The 12,225-nt window shown below is 34.6% G+C and overlaps 2 protein-coding genes across 3 annotated transcripts; both read left to right on the top strand.

Annotated features, from left to right (window-relative positions):
* Positions 1–501: 501 nt before the first annotated feature.
* On the top strand, positions 502–3,995 carry LOC147411914 (Zinc finger (CCCH-type) family protein). The gene is made up of 2 exons (XM_086453741.1): positions 502–1,794; positions 3,192–3,995. The coding sequence occupies exons 1-2, from the start codon at positions 1,014–1,016 to the stop codon at positions 3,443–3,445; spliced, it is 1,035 nt and encodes a 344-aa protein (XP_086309867.1). The 5' UTR covers positions 502–1,013; the 3' UTR covers positions 3,446–3,995.
* A 264-nt stretch (positions 3,996–4,259) lies between these two features.
* On the top strand, positions 4,260–10,255 carry NUDX19 (nudix hydrolase homolog 19). 2 transcript variants are annotated; one of them, XM_086453728.1, is made up of 7 exons: positions 4,260–4,928; positions 5,489–5,629; positions 5,748–5,852; positions 6,119–6,218; positions 8,469–8,561; positions 9,534–9,773; positions 10,050–10,255. In XM_086453728.1, exons 1-7 carry the CDS (start codon positions 4,305–4,307, stop codon positions 10,079–10,081), a joined length of 1,335 nt encoding a protein of 444 aa, XP_086309854.1. In that variant the 5' UTR covers positions 4,260–4,304; the 3' UTR covers positions 10,082–10,255. The 2 variants fall into 2 exon arrangements, with proteins under 2 accessions (XP_086309854.1, XP_086309846.1); XM_086453720.1 differs by lacking the exon at positions 10,050–10,255 and having other exon boundaries at positions 4,263–4,928; positions 9,534–10,020.
* The last annotated feature ends 1,970 nt before the right edge of the window (positions 10,256–12,225 follow it).

Here is a 12,225-nt window from a genome sequence, read left to right as displayed (position 1 = left end):
CATGGACTTAAGTATTTAGGTAAATTACTATTTTGTGTGCTAAATATAACAAAATTCTGATTCCAATACACTATTCATTTTTATTCCCAAGACATGTTTTCCAGTGTGTTTGTCACTTTTATAATCAAAGATCTCGCTAATAAATTATCAGTGATCTCGACAATAAAAATATCAAGGGTATTTGACTTTAACATTATTTACGATCTCGCTGATAATTTTTCAACGTGATTGTCGATTATAAAAGTTACTTTAAAATTATTTGTCCTCATTGATAATTTATCAGCGAGATCGTTGATTGTAAAAGTGATGATCTAGCTGGAAAGCAATTTTTGGAAATTAAAACTGAATAGTGTACTATAATCGGAATTTTGTCATAAGTTGCACATGTTTATGAAATTTTTTCAAGTTTTTTATTTTAATTGGGGTGCAATAAGTAAACGTTGGGGTGCCAATAACATATCTAAGTTTAAATGTTATAGATTGGGCCATTTGTGGGATACAAATTTGGTCCCGTCCTTTTAGGAACGGTTTTAGTAGGATTTTAAAACAAATCCGACTCCTATTAGGGTTTTGGAATTCGAGTAAAGTTAGAATTAGGCTTTTGGAAACTATTTAGGGTTGTAAGGTTTACAGCAAAAATTAGGGTTCCGAATCCAGGTTGGCGTAACAGGGTTCTCAGTAGATTTATATACAGCTCTTCTTGAACAATCGGTGTGATTAGGTTTTAGGGTTTTGCAGTTTTTCTTCTAAAACTCCCATTAAGATTGTTTCTTCAACGTGATTAGGGCTGCTAGCCTGATCAAATTCCATCCCTGATTCTTGATTTTCTTTTGTAGAATTTCGTTATCGACCAATCTCTCATTTCGGTTCTCTTGATTTTCACTGAATCAGAAATCTTCGATCGAATTCATCTGGGTTTCTTGAGATTTTATTAAAAAAAATTCTTTTCCGATTGAATTGTCTGTTTGACGGATCAGAAACAAATCTGTTATCAAACCCTAGAATCGACCAATATGAGTGTTCCCGCAACTCCACCTCAATTCTTCCCACCACCATATCCTTCCGGAAGCGAAGGTCCTCAATTCTTCCCACCATCCTATCCTTTCGGAAGCGAAGGTATGGGATTCTGGCCTCAAGTTCCAATCGATAATGAACAATTGATACCCGTATCAAATGCCGAATTCCCACCCTTCAAAAAACCCAGAAACGCAGAAGAAATCCCCCCAAATTCTTTCCCTAATACGATTCAAAATTCAAGAATGCCTCCACCAAATCCTCCTGTTCAGAGAGGGATAGGCAGGATTTTCTTTAAGACCCGTCTTTGTGCAAGATTCAAAGCGGGCACTTGTCCATATGGGCTCAATTGCAACTTCGCTCATGGGATCGAAGATGTCCGTAAACCTCCGCCCAATTGGCAGGAAATTGTTGCTTCCCAAGGGGACGAACGTATGACAAATTGGGAAAATGACCAAAGACTAATCACTAGGCTTAAGCTCTGCAAGAAGTTTTATAATGGGGAGGAGTGTCCATATGGGGAGAGATGCAATTTTCTTCACGAAGATCCGGCAAAGTTTAGGGAGAGTTCAGTGGTGACTATTGGGAATACAGATTCTTCGTTGGACAACATGAATGGGTCTGATCAACCAGACGGTAATGGTTTCATGAATTTTAGTGGTGATTATAACATGGGGAATCAAAAGCCTGTGTATTGGAAGACAAGGATGTGTAACAAGTGGGAAACAACGGGTCATTGCCCGTTTGCCGAGAAGTGTCACTTTGCTCATGGACAAGCAGGTAATCTATTTGTCATTCCGTTAGCTCTTATTATTATTCTTGTATGTTATTGATGTGGATTTGTTTATTTTTTATGCATGTTTCACTGAAAAACTTGTTATTGAATCTATATGATGGCCTATTTATGTATAATACCCAAATGTTTGAAAAATTGGACTGTAGCGTTAAAACTTAATCCGTGATCACTCGGATAATTTGTGTCAATCTTTGAGTTTCCAATCTTTTTTCCGTGTTTCCTGCTTGAAATCGATATATTTATTAACCATCACTAAAGGTTATAAGCATTTATGAAGTTTCTATGGTCATGGGATTGAATTTTCCAATACGCATTTCCCATTTCCCTTTTCCCTTTTCATCCATGTTGAAGTGCTATCCCAATTGTTGCAGCAATGTGAATCATTCCAACCAAAGCTGTAGCTTTGGATTGATTTGAATTGTAGTCTCAGACTCTCGGTTGAATCAATCCCTCCTTTGTAGCTCTCATTGTATAGGGGGCTCTTTGTACTTTGGTTTTGCTCTTCTTATACACATTTTCATTTAATTCCCTATTAGAAGAAGTGATTCATAAAATCAAGTATTACTTGGCCAAAAAGATCGTAGTTTGAAGAAGGTGCCATCTTGGTCAGTTGGTGAAGTATATGAGTGCTAATTCCCCAGATCTGGGTCCTAAACTTGCCTTCACTCCTTATCTCTCAAAAATGAAGGAAAGATATTAGTTTTTGAAAAATATCAATAGCTTAATGTTATTGAGGCGAGTAGATGGCATGGACAAAGCTTGTTGCATTGATAATGCATGTTTACTGTCAATCAGAAATAAACTATTGTTCACACATGAGCACTTCAGTCTTTGGGTTTTACCATCTTCTCATACCCATGTGACAGTGGGACCTTCATCTTCTCATAAAATTAGAGCAACACCTTAATTTATTTTTCTTTATAGATACAAATGTCTTTTGAAACATATTTGACCGATTCTTTTTGTGTATTAGGATATAACTCAAATTATTTTCTCATGAACATTAATGTTCCAATCTATAGCTTTTGTATCTTTATATCATACTGTTACATCTTGTACCAAAAGCATTAACACTGATATTTAGATTGGAATTATTAGGGAATTATTATTTAGGACGAAACTGGCCTTCTGACGTATTTTTTATAATTGAAAGCATTTGAAGTCATCATGTCCAACACCAGCTTGCCTTCAATCATGCCTTGGTGTTATGCCAATTAGTCAAAGCAGTTGTAAAATGTACTCCGACTGACTCTTGTTTGATGCCAGCTTATGTTGCATATGTTTAAAAAAATAATGAATGTGCATTTCTATGAAATCATTGAAACCTTTCCTGGTGCAAACTAATGGTTAATAATGATGTTGACTGTTGCTTTGTTCACAGAATTGCAGAAGTTTGGATCCCACACAGAAGTAGAAATGGGGAATGTAATTGCTATTCCATCACGATCTCTTTCTATTCCTGCCAGAGATACATCACCAATTAAGGCAGAGATTGGGGCTTCTTGTAAGCAGCAAGTACTTGGTAAAAGGAACTTATTAAAGTGGAAAGGACCTGAGAAGATTAGCCGCATCTATGCTGATTGGATCGACGACATACCTCTTGTACAGAGCTCACCAAGCAAAGTTGAGAACTAAGTTTTGAGTTCGAATGCAGAGTTCTATGTCACCATTTTTCTATAGATTTAGGGAATTTTGATTGGTTTTGCTTGTTTGGGTTTTGTTTCAAGGCCATGGAAATGGGTGATTTGTTTTTCAATTTTGTCTTTCTTCAGTTTTCAGTTTTGGTCATAGTGTTGGTTAGTTTGATTGATATTTTTCTATCTTTTTTTCACCATGGAAGATGTTAGGAGTGGTACATTCAGAGAGTCTTTTACGGAAATGTCCATTTTCATCGACTACATTGTATTCTTTCCTCCCTTCGATTCGAATAACATTGGTTAATGGAATCAAATGGTTGAGATTTTTACGATTTTATTAGATTGTTGGCCAAACATTGGTTAATGTTCCTGTTTTTACCAAAGAGGTTCTGTTCTCTATTAAAATGGAAAGTTTGAAATAATTCATCTAAAATGTTCAAATGTGATTTTTATTGTTGGATCAATTATCAAATCTAATTACTTAAAAGTCACCAATAAAATTGAATGTTTGTGTATCAATCCACCAAAAATTTCCAGTATGTTTTGTTAATCTCTTATAGAAGACCATGGTCAATTGGGGTTTCTCAAATATTCTTCAAAATCTGGAGGTGTATCTCTAAATTTGGTAGATCAACCTGGAAAGGGTTTCTCTACAAATATTCTTGCATCTCTAAATTTAGTTCTAACGTCAAGTTTATTAGGTGGTAGTTGCAGACACGCAACTGGTCGGATCACCAAACAATGATATGTGGGATCCACAGAAATATTAATACACGTGTCATAATCCTAAGCTGTAAATCTGTCAACTAAACTCCAGTATCTTCTTCAACCTTGTAAAATATGGAAGAAAGAGAGAAATGCTCTTCTCCCTCTCTCTCTCTTCTTCTTCTTCTTCTACTTTCCTTATCTCATTCTCTCGCACACTCTCATCCCAATTCCAAACCCTAACCCTAACACTAAGAGAGAGAAAAAGGTTTCAACTTTCAACCATGTCTATAAACTTGAAGGTTCACGCCTTCGCTGGCAATCCCTTACTAACCAAAACTCCTAAACCAGGTGACCCATATTCTCCAAATTCAGCTCTTGAAACCCTAAAAACCCTAATTTTGGAGAACAACACCCATGAAGGGTCTTCACAGAATTTCAAGGTCTTGCCCTTCAGGAAAGGTAGGCCTTTGGCCTGTTCTTTCGATTCTACCGAAAATTCCCAACCAGTTTGGAATCTGGGTTGGATCAATTTGGCTGATTTCAGGCATATTTTGGAGAATTCTGAATCTCATTTAAGTGCGGATTCGTTCGTCTACCTTGGATCAGAGTTGGAGAATGATACTGTTTATTGGGTGATCGATATGTCGGCCGATGGCGGTTCTGTTCCTGAATTGGATGAGAGACGGTTCTGCTTTGTCGAACTGCGGACTTTAATGGTTGCCACCGATTGGACTGATGATCACGCAATGGGGGAATTGGCTATTGCCGGTCATGTAAGTGATGCTTTGTGTGAATTTTGGATTTCTAGTTGCATTGAGAGCATTTTCAATTTTGAACAAAAAATTAGAAAATTTGGGTTTTTTAGTTACATTGAGAGCATTAACAAATTTTAACAAAATTTTTGTATACGTGAGATCGCCAAAGATATACTATCTTGAATTTCATCAATAATGTCTAGGACATGATTCAGCAATTGGTTTTTCAATCTCTGATTCTACGTAAATGAAGAATTTTAAATTTCTACAAATATTTTTTTACAGGTAGTATTGTACTTAGATAGGCTAAGATGATGATCATTTAAATCCTGTTTTATAAATCAGAAAATAAGCCCAAAATTGAAGCCTGGCAAACTGATTTTACTCCCTGTGGCGTCCAATCCACAAACTCATATTTGAGCATTTGTTGAAATCTTATAGGGATTTTGAGTTGAATTATGGTCACTTTAGAAGCATGGGTGACATTATATAAGTATTGCAAATCCCATTTATAAAGTGCTAAGGTTTGTTAGTTTTGAAAGTTATGTATGGGTTATCTTATTTTGGCATTAAATCAGGCTAGGGCTCTGCTAGAATGGCACAATATGTCACGCTTTTGTGGGCATTGTGGAGATAGAATGGTCCCCATAGATGCTGGGAGAAGGAAGCAGTGCTCAAATGAACTGTGCAAAAAGAGAGCTTATCCTCGTGTTGATCCAGTATGTTATGATGCCCACCGCTCCTTTGATTTTGATCAGTGTTTGTGTTATTTATAGAGTTGAAGCTTTCCATGCTGTGTTGTTTGATGTTGCCCATGTGGGTAACAAATTCTAACAGGTTGTAATTATGTTGGTCATCGATAAAGAAAATGACCGTGCACTTTTGAGTCGACAATCAAGATTTGTACCCCGTATGTGGAGTTGCCTTGCTGGTTTTATTGAGGTATTGTTGTTATTTTCATAATATTTTTCCAATTAAATTGTCAACTCTAAATCTGACATCCGATCCAATGCCCCCTAACTTGTAGTTGTCTTAGGCGATTCTGAGTTCTAACCAAGCACCCTTTTGATTGGGTTTTTAATATATGTGTATCCACTTCAATTTAATATTTCTAATTTGTTAAAAAATGGTTAGTAAAAGATTGCATCATTACCATTTAATGGAAGTCTGGGTTGGAGTATTGATATGTAACTTACACTTGTTCTTAGCCAGGAGAAAGCTTGGAAGAGGCTGTGAGGAGAGAGACATGGGAAGAGACTGGTGTTGAAGTGGGCGAAGTTGTCTATCATAGTTCTCAGCCGTGGCCTGGTATCTTCTTGAGCTTCGTGTCACATTGTTCACAAACATGTTTTTGTTTTGTCCCCCTACATTTAAATGGGTGGCATGAAGAGTTGTGCACTGCTTCATCGTAGCCTTATCCCAAATAAAAATCATTGCCTTATAAAGTTTAAGTGTCGTATTAGTCAAATTACAATCATCAAGTATCCATAATCCAAAAAGCATACAAAAAAGTAAGTATTTATTTGGTGGTGGCTAAAAGATGACAAAAAAATCAAATATTCATTGATGGTGAATCGTGCCTTGAGAAAAAAAAAGAACTAAATTTATTTGCCTTAAAAAGAATAATTATTTTTCTGTGACTGCAAAAAAGCAAACTTGTTAATGTGTAATGTCATTTTTGTAAACATTAAAAAACCTCTGAAAAAATTATTTACAAACATATCAATGCACAATAAGAATGGTTGACTTATTTTTTTGTTAGAAAACTAAATAATAAATGCTTTTAAAGGGAATTTGTGGAAAGTCAAAGGTTGTGGAGTTTGCTAACATTCTCATGAACTCTGGACGCTAGCATTGCCCCTTTCTCTTTCTCAATCAAAATTGTTGTATTTTCACATCTCGGTTCATCAACCCAATGAAACAATTCTAAGAAACCACATTGATTGGGTTTGCAAATCTATTGGTATGTGGTTTGTTGTATTCGACGAACCGTACCAGGAACTGGTTAGCTTCGTACAAAGTTGAGGTTCAGATAGTAGGATCGAATTTGGAAACTTAGGTTTATACTAACTACACATGTAATGGTTGTGGGTATGACTTGTTACTCAAGCATCATGTGATACCAGATACATCAGCATGTCGGTGCAATTATGTCAATTAGATTATATGCATTACATAAGTATGGTTCGTAATAGCAAAAGAAATAGAAACATGTTTGGATTAAATATACAATTAGATTGACTAGTAGGTGAGGGCACATGCAATTGCCTGTCATTCACGTCAAACTTAAATAGATTAAAATTGTAAGAAACAAGGAGATTTATAAAGGTTTTACTTTATTATTAACAGATATGAAGCAATTTCCAAAACATTTAAAAAATTATGTGGAAAAATATGTGTTGGCACATCATATAATGGCAAGGTTCTGTACTAGAAATTTACTATTATAGAGGCAACAATAGGACTAAAAGTTGTCCTGAATTTTTTTCATTTAATTCCGTAAATCAACTTTTCAATCGCTTTGAGTTTTTCATAGTTCCTCAGAAAATGTGCTTGTCAATTTTTATTTTATTTTATAAGTAGTCAAAAAATATTTATATAAATTTAGAGCTTTTTTTGGTAATGTGTGTCAACATATTTCTGACATGTAGATATGACATGGTGTTACACATGGCACATTCATAGAAAATGGGGTGTCCTTGTTACACAGTTATAAAAGAACTAAATTGTCTTTAAAATCTTAGAGAAGTTAATAATATAATGGGTTGTTTTGGAAATTTTGGCAACACAAGTTCTCCCTATAGATAGAACAGTGCATGAGCCTCATTTAACAACCGAACATGTTTTTATACTGGATATGGGATGCTTGTATATGAAGTGTATGTTTCACTTTATAATAGTATAGAAATATATTAGAAAATCTACATTGAATGCAAAATGGGTTTTATTTATTTATTTATTTTTATATGGTTTGTGCATGTGTGAAGAAAGATCTCCGTACAGATTTCATGACTTTCAGATGATTTTGGTTTTCCTTGAATCATAGGTAGCTTAAGAGCTACCTTATCATGGCAACTTGTGTGTTCAAACACATTAGCAACTGAACCTTGTTGATCGTCACAAGAAATGTTGATGGGTTTTCGAAAATGTTTAAACCAACAAGCTACCTTGATCTTACAAAAATCTATCAAGTTGGTCCTATTTTATAGTGTCACTTTTCTTTACTATTATAATGAGAGAAGGTGGAGGAGATTTGGTTCAACACCAAATCTCTGAGGTCATTTTGGTAACAAACAAGAAAATTTCTACCCATGACCTTAGAATCACTTTTATATTAGATAAAAGTATTACTTGCAGTTTGAGTTTTTTAAGAATTCACGTATACTTGATTTGTTAACTGTTTATATATATAATTTCTATATTTGTATTAGTTAGGGGATTTTGTGCTAGCAATATTTTTATGACGTCTATGCCCGTTGTGCAAATGGAGAGATACTGTTAGTACATAATTTTCTTGTCTGGAAATTAATTTTTCTTTTCACTTTGAAATGCTTACAGTTGGACCAAATAGCATGCCATGCCAATTGATGATGGGGTTCTTTGCATATGCAAAATCTCTTGAAATACATGTGGACAAGGAGGAGCTAGAAGGTATGTTAATCATTTTGCCCTTAATTTTTTATTTTTTTTATAAATATAAAATAGGTATGCCAAAGTTGAATATCCAAGGCCTTACGTGCATCTAGTTACTCAAGAAATAGTGAAGGCCTTCAATCTCCAAAGGACCCACAAACAAAATAAAAATATTCAAACCTCCAAAAGGCCACCTTGCCTCCGCCTCATCAGAATTTAGCTGTTCAGGCAACACCTTCATTGTCACTCTGCATTAATTTATAGTGCATGCCTAAAGAACCAAACTACTACTTAAAATAGATTTTTTTTTGCATTCCTGAAAGACAACTTCCCCACCAAAGCTATACAAAACTGAAGCCCAGTTAAAAATATTCAACAAAATTTCATTGAAGTCTATGACTTGCACAACTTGTTTGGGATTTTTTTTTTTTTTTGGTTCCATACAACAATAAAACAGAGAAACTTTGACAAGAACTTACCCCGAAATTCATGGGCACTTGTGGGCTGCAACTTGATCACTTGCATCATATTATTTTGGAGATTCAATGGGAAAGAGAGTGAGTCTGTTGTCAAATGCTTTACATTGTTATATGAAAAGACGACCAATGGTTTCATCTCCTTTTTTTTTCTTTTTCTTTTTTTCTTTTCGTGACACTGGCCGTCAAGGGCTCATTTTTGAGTTGACCGCACGCAACGCACGGGAGGGCCAATCTCCACCCACACGACTCCAAAGATTTAGTTATGAGATAATGGAGTTGGGGTGACGCAATGCTTGAACCCAGGTAGACATGCCCTCAACCTAATGGCCTAGGGCGCAACTTGCGTTCAAAAACTCAATGGTTTCATCTCTTTTTTCAAATTGAGAAACCTCCCTTTATGAGTTATAAGTTGTTAGATCTGAGTTATGTGGACACACCATATTTAAACATACTATTATTTTTTATGCAACCTAATAACTTCAACCCCTGGACTTCTTTTTTCTTTCTTTAGATGCTCAGTGGCACAGTAGAGAAGATGTCAAGAAAGCATTGACCTATACTGAATATGAGAAGGCACAAAGAACGGCTACTGCCAAAGTATACCAGATGTGCAAGGGCGTCGAGAAGGGGCAGAGCTTGTCTGCAGATTTCAACGTTGAAAGTGGGGAACTTACTCCAATGTTCATCCCTGGTCCCTTTGCTATTGCCCACCACCTGATCTCTTCATGGGTCAATCAGGGTACATCAGACGGTACTGACTTGTCATCAAAACCACTTAGCTCCTTGTCAAATTTGTAGCATAAACCCATTTTTCATATTCTTGGGACACCTTTAAATCCTATCACCATGTTTCTACTATGGGAATTTTATTTAATTGTCAGGTGATAACCTTTGATTTTGATATTCTTAGGATCATTGAATTAAGGTTATGATATTCTTAGGGTCATCGAATTGTGTTTAGATCCATTTAGAAGTTTGTTGCTAATTACTTCATAATCTATTCACTGTAAATGGTTTGTGTGTGCAGGGTGTTTGTACTTGGGATATCTTCAGGACTAGAAAATAGGGGTGCAACTTGGTTCAGATAGGGGCCAAATCAGAACCAGACCAACATAGGTTGCTTCCACTGACTAAGAACCAGAACCAAACCAAACTAAGATTGGTTTGGTTCATTTCGGTTTTATGGGTTTCCAATATCCTATGAACTTGTTTGGGAGCAATATATAGTTATTGAAAAAGGAGAAATTTCATATAACAAGTCATTAATGTTTCCATAAAAAAAAATTATTAATTAATCCATAAAAAGACAAGTCATTAATTTATATTCCAACTCTTAAAATAATACAAATTTATTTATTATATAAGGGTTCAGTTCTATACAAGTTTTGAACTGAGAACCGAACCAAATTCATAAGTTCTCTATTTTCTTAACCCAAAGTTGAATGACTTCTTCCAAACCAAACCAGTCTAAAGCTATTAGTTTGGTTCGGTTCAAATTTCCATTTTTTTTTTACCCAAATTCAAACCACAACTTCTTTCAAACCAAACCAGTCCAAAGTCATCAATTTGGTTTGGTTCTCAATTTGAATCGATCAAGTTGCACCCCTACTAGAAAGTGACATGGCTAGATGATTAAAATGTCTGATATCAACTTTGTTTTTGGGTTTATTTACCCTTCTTGAGCTACTGATGTCCAAATGGCTTCCAAGGACATGAGCAACCTTAGTAAATAACTAATTGCTTTGTGTTCAGGGCTGGTCTCAGGCTTAGCTCCTAGGCTGGTTAGGTGGGTAGCCAATTACTTATATATCATACATATTTTATAATATATATATATATATATTATAAATATATGGATCAGAAACAAGAAAGGGTATATCTTAAGTCATTAAAAAAAAAAAATGTAAATAAAATGGAAGATAAAGTTAAAAATCTTTGGATTGAGGCTCCTACCTGACCCGAAACTTGAGGTCAGAAAATACATTTTCTATTACTTAAAAGCTTGTCGGCTTCTTGACCTTGAATCCATGAAAATAACTTAATTACAACTTCATTCTGCACTGCAAATATTTTTAAGGAAGTTGACTAAACTGCCTATATTTCCCTTTTGTATAAAAAGTAAACTATGTAGGCAATATTGGTTTAAGTCAAAATTTTGATATCTTCTGTAAAGTTTTTATGCAAAAATAATAATAATAAATTTTTTTTTTTAAATTTCTTTTGAGATTAATCGAAGGCAAAGGCCCCAAAAGAAGCCACGTAGTTTTCAGGCTTGTTGATCTATGAATGTTTGGGCCACCATTTGTGGACTTCAACAAAAAAGTCCTTTGTTTTTTTTTAGAGCAATTTTCATCACAAACCATTAAAATTACAAGATTAATAAGGAATGAAGTAATTTTAGAACTAGCTTCATGTTAGAAATCCACAAAATTTTATTGACTCCTTCCTTATAATAATTTTAAAAAAAAATCCGTCGTACATATATATATATATATATCCCAGGGGTTCCGAAATAGTGACTTGATCACGATAATTTGATTAATATAATTTTCACTCTACTCTTTTGTGGTCAAGGTCAACTTTGTTTGTATCATGATAATTTGATTAATATAATTTTTACTCTACTCTTTTGTGGTCAAGGTCAACTTTGTTCATATTTGTAATATCTCACCTAAAGTTTGATTTAAAACTTGATCTTCGGGATTGTATTTTAATAATTGAGATTGTTTTGATCATTCAATTATATCAAGGTGGTACGTTATTGGAAATGGATGACAATCATGTTCGATGGACAAAGAATCAGTCTTTTTTGAAAGAATCAGTCAAACATCATACAAACAACATGAAATGTACGTAGAGACCAAGAGCTTAATAAACAAATATAATATAAACTCATCATTATAAATAAAATACTAAGGTTTAAGATCAGATGACTTAATTATGAACAAAATTACATCCTGATCGTTAAAATATGAAACCCAGTATTCTAAAGAAAATTTGTATCTTGAGGAGTGCTCATATCCCTAGGATTATGTTCATTTTTACGGGTCAACGGATCCAATCCAAACAATAATATTAATTGGTATATCAATGTAATAACTAAGAATAAAACGGATCCAACCATTATTTTGACCAGGTTCAGATTGAACCTTTTTACAACCGTTGACTTGAATGAGTTAGCTTTTGAAAATTTCCTTTTTTTC

This window comes from Akebia trifoliata, chromosome 1 (genome assembly GCF_017979445.1).
Source record: "Akebia trifoliata isolate Shusen 1 chromosome 1, ASM1797944v1, whole genome shotgun sequence".
NCBI lineage: Eukaryota > Viridiplantae > Streptophyta > Magnoliopsida > Ranunculales > Lardizabalaceae > Akebia > Akebia trifoliata.
Note: the sequence above shows the minus strand (reverse complement) of the source record. Positions and strands in the feature narration are given on the sequence as shown.

What these genes read in the sequence shown, in the direction of transcription:
- NUDX19 (XM_086453720.1), top strand. Translation starts at nt 4,305, where the DNA reads ATGCTCTTCTCCCTCTCTCTCTCTTCTTCTTCTTCTTCTACTTTCCTT. An exon ending in AATTGGCTATTGCCGGTCAT is followed by an intron (nt 4,929 to 5,488) that starts GTAAGTGATGCT and finishes GCATTAAATCAG; the next exon opens with GCTAGGGCTCTGCTAGAATG. An exon ending in GCCTTGCTGGTTTTATTGAG is followed by an intron (nt 5,853 to 6,118) that starts GTATTGTTGTTA and finishes ACTTGTTCTTAG; the next exon opens with CCAGGAGAAAGCTTGGAAGA.
- LOC147411914 (XM_086453741.1), top strand. Translation starts at nt 1,014, where the DNA reads ATGAGTGTTCCCGCAACTCCACCTCAATTCTTCCCACCACCATATCCT. An exon ending in CTTTGCTCATGGACAAGCAG is followed by an intron (nt 1,795 to 3,191) that starts GTAATCTATTTG and finishes CTTTGTTCACAG; the next exon opens with AATTGCAGAAGTTTGGATCC.